At 36.5% G+C, this 6779-nt stretch overlaps 1 protein-coding gene across 1 annotated transcript in view; it reads right to left on the bottom strand.

The window, feature by feature from the left end:
* Positions 1-581: 581 nt before the first annotated feature.
* The window catches only part of MDGA1 (MAM domain containing glycosylphosphatidylinositol anchor 1), a 348213-nt gene continuing 342015 nt past the window's right edge, over positions 582-6779 (bottom strand). The window contains exons 16-17 of the mRNA XM_058178574.1: positions 4131-4239; positions 582-1769 (exon numbers count right to left, since the gene is read on the bottom strand). Of these exons, the coding sequence (XP_058034557.1) occupies positions 1678-1769; positions 4131-4239 (201 nt within the window). The 3' untranslated portion in view covers positions 582-1677. The remainder of the gene's footprint in view (positions 1770-4130; positions 4240-6779) is intronic.

Below are 6779 nucleotides of genomic sequence, written 5' to 3'. Positions count from 1 at the left end.
AATGTGGTGTCCCTGAAAACAGTGGGTGTTTTTCCCTCTGACTTTCTGCACTAAATGAAATCTAAGTACAGGTATTCTTCGTTTAGTGACTGCCTCATGAAGCAACAGTCTGCAGTTACAACAGTACCTTTTGTGACCTATCCTCCCATTTTTGACTTTCACAGGTCTGTAAAGCACAGCTGATGTCACTTTATAAGCACAGTTGCCATTTTACTTAGTGATCACTTTGCTTAACAATCAAGTTGCTGATCCCAATTGTGATCACTAAACAAGGACTCCCTGTATATTTTTCTTCAAAACTATAACAGGCTGCCTACCCTGGTTCCTTTATGTAGGGACAGTTTTATTTTCTGCTTCCATTTTGTCTGCACCTCATTGTGCAGCTGCAATACAGCTACCCAATCCTTCAATAGCAAATCAAGCACCATGATAGCAGCATCTTTGATTAAGAACATGCCAAGAATAGGTACTATTACTGACAAGGAAGTATTGCAATTTCAGATGTTATAAGGGTGCATCTTTATGACTCCCCTTGTAGTTAAAAAAGGAAGTGAGGCTTTAAGGACTGGATTACTAAAAGGAAATGGGAAATAGATAAATTAGCAGCAGCAGCAATGACAACAACAACAACAAAAGGTGGAGGAAATCCTTGCCTTAAGGCTTCTGAAGCTCATGCTTTGATAGTAACTGACTGCGGTGTCACTACTCAGCTTCTTTACTTTGGTCCTCAAACAAGAAGCCTTTTCTTTTAGTCTCTGTGCTGTATTGACAATCTGTCTCTGGGATGGTAGGAAAAAAAAGTACTAAAGGAGAGAAGTGAGCAGCCTGAAAAAGGAGAAAAGAGATGGGTAGGTGAAGGATGTCAAGAGCTGAACCTGCAGCTTATGTTTGCCCTAGATTTCTCCATTCATCTCCATAATCCACAAGAGGTCTGTCTCTTTGCTTTGCTGAGCTGAAGTTGGGGATGGATGGGTCAAGGCAAATTTATAGATGGACGAGTAAATACATGAGAGTCTTAAAAACGCATATGAAGACTCAGAAGTACATGCAAATGAGGACAAGGTTCTGTGGTCACCAGAGATGAGTGGGAGAAGTATGAGGAGGTGGTGCTGCAGTAGACAGGTTGTAGGCAAAACCGGTAAGGGAGAAGTCTTAACACAGAGATTCCAAAGGATTGCACTGTGTATGCTAGAATGTCTTCTAAACTGTGGTTCTGCAGCCAAGAAGGTAACAGTTCTGGTAGAAATTTGTGCTTTAATATATTTTGTTTTTGTTTTAAACAAAAGTTCCTACTTCCCTGAGGAAGTCTTGTCCTCTGTTCTTAAAGGAACATGCCTTCCTCCATTCCACTGATCCTTTTAAACATCATTTTCGTCCTCAGCATTGCCTTTCATTCTTTGCTTCCATTTCTTCTTTCCATTCCTTCCTCCCTCTTTCTTTCATTTGTTTGTTTTTGTCTCTTCTTTATTTATATATATTTTGTTTTTAGACAGTATGACTTCCTCCAGGAATCCCTTAGGTTCTTAGCTGGATCCCTTTTGCGTAGTCATGCATGTTAGTCTTTGGTAACATATGGACACTTTGGTGTGCCAGTGAGGAGGGGGAGATACAGGAGCAAAGGGTGACCAAGTAGGAAAGGAGGAGGAATGTCTCAGACAACGGGAGCATTCACTGCTATCATCTGAGCAGCACATAAAGAAAGAAAAGTAGTGGCCCACAGAGAGAAGATGTGTGTTGGGTGACAGCAGAATTTCCTGGAAGGGCAACTGCTGTAGGGAAAGAAAGAGAAAAATTACCTCATGAAAATGATCAATGGTTTGCAAAACAAATGACTGTGGAATGAAACGACAATCTCAAGAATTCCAGGATTACACCCACCAAAAAAAAAGAATTGGATGTACAGGTAGTCCTCAACTTACAACCACAATTGGGCCTAATTGTTGTTAAACGAGACATTTGTTAAGTGAGTTTTGCCCCATTTTACCACAGTTTTTAAGTGAATCACCACACCTGATAAGTTAGTAAGATGGTTATTAAGTGAATCTGGCTTCCCCATTGACTTTGCTTGTCACATGGTTGCGAAAGGTCACATGATCTTGGTACACGGCAATGGTCATAAGTATGAGTCAGTCACCAATCATCTAAATCTTGATCACATAATTATGGGGATGCTACAAAGGTTGTAAGTGTGAAAAACAGTCATAAGTCACGTTTTTTTCAGTGCCGTTGTAAGTTTGAACGGTCACTAAATGAACTGTTGTAAGTTGAGGACTACCTGTACTGAAAATTGAAATCACATGAAAACGAAAAGACACACAGAATCCTAAATGTCTAGTTTTACGGTGCAAGCTGAATATTTCAGAAATTAATATGTTTTAGAGCAGGGGTCTCCAACCTTGGTCCCTTTAAGACTTGTGGACTTCAACTCCCAGAGTTCCTCAGCCAGCTTTGCTGGCTAAGGAACTCTAGGATTTGAAGTCCACAAGTCTTAAAGGGACCAAGGCTGGAGACCTCTGTTTTAGAGGCTATTGTACTGCACTACCATAAACATATTTTTGCCATATTAGACGTGCAAAATAAAACAGATATTTTTAGATTTTGTCCCTCTTTCAGATTTTTTATAAAAACAAACCCATACTTTGAAGAGTAGAACAGATATAAAAAATAATGTCCAAGGACAATGGTCAATGAACTAATGTAGAAAGCTTCCTCATAACAGGCTAGATAATAACTGTATTCTCCTTTGGTCATATAATACTTGTACTACATCCACACTTTAAGAAGGATTCAGAAACAGTGGGACGGGATCAATGGAGGCCTACAAAGATGATCAGAGGACTAGAAACTAAGCCTCATAAAGAAAGATGGACAGCACGTTTGCCTTGAGAAAATATATTTGGGAGGGGATGTGGCTGTACTCTTCAAACGCCTGAAAAGATGTCACGTTGGGAAACATCAGGATCTGTCGTCTCTCATTCCAGAGTGCAGTACGCAAAATAAAGGATGAGATCTGACAGGAAGTCACATTCCAGTAAAACATTAGAAAAAGAGTTCTTAACATTTAGTTCCGTTTGACAGTGGAAGCAATTATCCAGAAAGGGAGATAGCTGCCCCTTTTCAGATGTGTTCAAACAGAAATTAGACAGCCACTTTTCTGGGATGGTTTAATTTGAAATTCCTGCATTGAGCAGAGGTTGGATATGATGGCCTCATCCAAATTAATGATCCTGTGATTTGTTCAATCACTCAGCAGTGCATATTTCAACGAATAAAGACTTTCCGGGAATTAATGCAGAAAGATCACTTTCCTATCATTTGGTACCTGATTTTTTGTTTGTTTGCTTGTTTGTTTTATTAAACCAGAAATGCCAAAGAATAATTCTGAACATCCTACACACATATTATTATAAATGGCCCATAGTTTCCTTTCTTCCATTAAGCAGAACTTCACAAAAGAAACTAATCATGTTCTGCTTAAAATAACCCTAAATATATTGACTAAGGATAATTCTCAAAATGAGAAGAATAGTCTCCTCTCTGACATTGATTCTGTTGCCCTTGGCATAGGATAGGTGGGAAAATTTGATACAAATATACACAGGGAAAAATATGTTTATAACTTTGGAAGATCACTGTCTCAGACTACATAATAAAAATCAATAGGTCCATCATCTATCCATCATCACAATTTTTTATGCTTATTATTACTGAATAATATTATCTTGTTTTGTATGTTAAGGCTATTACTGCAATCACCATTTTCCTGGGTCTGCAGATTCTAAAATTCCAACTTGTTTGGTAAAAAATTTATCAAAGAGGCTGAGGAATAATAAACATTTCATTATTTTCTGTAGCTAGGTGGTTGAGAACCATGTCGGGTAGGACATTACAATAAATTAAATGAGCTTGATACAATTATTATTATTGATAATTATTATTTCTCTCTCTCTCTCTTTCTCTCTCTTGATATGAAGAAGTATATGTTGATTATAAATAAGTATATTCTTATTATCTATAAGTATATTGTTATTATATGTAAACATACATGTTGATTAATATACATAGCTTTCCCAATACTTTTCCTTGAATTTGGGATGCAATGATGCATACAATTCACCAAGTATAATTACCTTTATTTGGGACAATTGGCTTTCTTGGACAATCACCTTTTTTCAGAGTAACATCATCAATGGCAATATCTCCCTCAGAACCTGTCCCCCGGACAACTTCAAAAATGATCTGAGAGAAGAAAAGATCAGACTTAGAAAGGTTTTAAACATTTAAAAATTTCAACTCTGCAAAAGGAATATTAGGTTGCCTTCCTGTGATGCTAAAGCCATCAGTCCGAAAGGCCACTAGATCCCACTCAACACATTGTCTCCTTGCCCCCAAGTTTCCTTGAACTTTTAATCTTGAAATGTCCCCAAATGTCCCCAAAGAGGCCATGATGGGGTGTGATAACTGACTCTCATACTCCCAGATGAGATAGAAATTTAGACCAGCTTAAAATAAACAAAAGAGAGAGAGAGATGTGAATTTTTGCCCCAAATGATCTCTTCTTATTAGATTGTTCTGCAATATTCTGTTTGTTGTTATTGTTAAACTATGAAAAATACAAAACTGACTTTAGGACAATTAATGAATCTTGGTGAAATTTAATGAGAAAAGAAAATTCAGCTCTTCTTTGTTACCCTTCTACATTATTTTTTAGAATTCTTTTTGACAACTGCACCCTTTGGGGCTGTCTGTAAGGCCTTGTTTTGTTTTAAAAAAAATGTTTCAGTTTATCAGTGAATTGTCTGCAAGGTGTTGCTGAGCCGATAAGGTAGAAGGCTGGAGGCTTTAAACAACCTCCTGGAAGCCATTTCAAACTTCACATCCTGGCCCTGCCTCTGCACTGGAGCAGAAGCTTAATAGTTCCCTGTGCCTCTGTCTAATCCCAGGACGATTTCCCCTGATATCCACCCATAAACTATCTTACGTTTTTTTTTTTTTGCCAATTAAAAGGTGAAAAACAAAAAAGCAAAAGAATTTCAATATTGCATTTATTATTGCAACATATTAATTGAATATTTTAATTTCAATAATTAAAAATAAAGAAAAAACCTAATTCATATGCTTCCTTTTGGAATCCAAATTGTATCAAATCAGTCTTGTATCTGGATTTATTTGCATATAAGGCCACCAATCGATGTCTGTACCCTGTTCTTTTAATTCCTGTCTTGTTTTTATTCCCCTTGATTATTTAACAAATCTTTGTATCTTTTCATTTTACCAATGTCTAATGCGTTTGGGTAAATTTGGGCCTCCATTGTGGATAACCATTTTGGAATTTTATCATAGTGGTTCTTTTTTATCCCTTGCCATGTCTGTAACAGTGCTTCTCTAATTAAATGCCTCTGAAAATATCCATGTTGTCTACTTTTTCCCTCCCACAGAAATGCATGCCACCCTCTTTGTAGATCGTACCCCTCTAATGCTAGAATTCTTTTGTTTTTTAATTCTATCCAATCCTTGATCCATATCCATGATGTTGCTTTATAATAGGTTTCCCAATCTGGGAGTCCGAATCCTCCTCTTTCCCTGCTATCTTGTAAAGATTTTATTTTAATCCTTGGTTTCTTCCCCTGCCAAATATAATTAGCTATAAGTTATTGAAGTGTTTAAAAAAATTTCCCTAATTTTATGGGTATTACTTGGAATAAAAATAATATTCTTGGTAACACATTCATTTTGATTGATGCTATTTTCCCTAGCAAAGATAGCTGTAATTTGCTCCAAATTTCTAAGTCTTTCTTTATCTGTTGTGTTAATTTATTATAATTGTCTTCTCTGATAGATGAACCTTTATTTGTTAGCCAAATTCCTAGATATTTTTGTTTTTTTTGTCGTTTGCATACCCATTTTGTCTTCTAATTCTTTCTCCTGTTATTTTGTAAGATTTTTCGTTATTGTCTTTTTTTTTTAGCCTGTTTATTTTGAGTCCTGCTACCTTCCCGTAGTCTTCTATTTGTGATAGTAGTTTGGGTCCTGTCGATATCGGTTGCTCCAGGATGAAGACCAAGTCATCAGTAAAGGCTTGAAGTTTGTATTCTTCTTTTTTTACTTTCAGTCCTTTTATTTCATTATCCCTTCTAATTTATTTTTAATTAAAACTTTATTTTAAAAGTTACAATAAAATGCAACCTCCCTTTTAACTTTATATATTAAAACACAGTCAACATGGATAAAGATAAATTGTAGAGCTGTTCTGATACAGTTGGCAATTAAACAAGAACATTTCCAAAGAAATTGGAAGATGGTGCTAATCTTACAAACCGCAGGTTTTCCCTGTGAGATGGGAGATACTGCAATTAAGTATTACAAAGTGCACAAACACTATATATAATGAATATCTCCATGTCCATTCTGAAGAATGGATAAAAAAATTGAAATCAAACAGAATTCACTTCCTTGCACAGAGAAATACAAGATAATTAGCACAACACAAAGAACCAGAAATCAAATGCTATACAATTCCTGGCCTCTTCCTAGAAGGGTGTTGAAGCAGACGTTTCCTATGCTTCAATTATCTGGATTTAAACAAAGACTGTGTGGACTGATCTTAAATCCTACTCCTTTCCAGAGTTGGTCCAACAACTTCTGTCTTTTTTCAAAAAGACTAACCCACTACTTTCTATCTGTGGGAGTGTCCATGACAGACAGCATCTCTCCCACATAGAAGTGAATTCTGCATGCCTGAGGTTGTGGGAAGGTAAATTGGGTGTCAGAATAAGTGG

The sequence above is a fragment of the Ahaetulla prasina genome, chromosome 1 (assembly GCF_028640845.1).
Source record: "Ahaetulla prasina isolate Xishuangbanna chromosome 1, ASM2864084v1, whole genome shotgun sequence".
NCBI lineage: Eukaryota > Metazoa > Chordata > Lepidosauria > Squamata > Colubridae > Ahaetulla > Ahaetulla prasina.
Note: the sequence above shows the minus strand (reverse complement) of the source record. Positions and strands in the feature narration are given on the sequence as shown.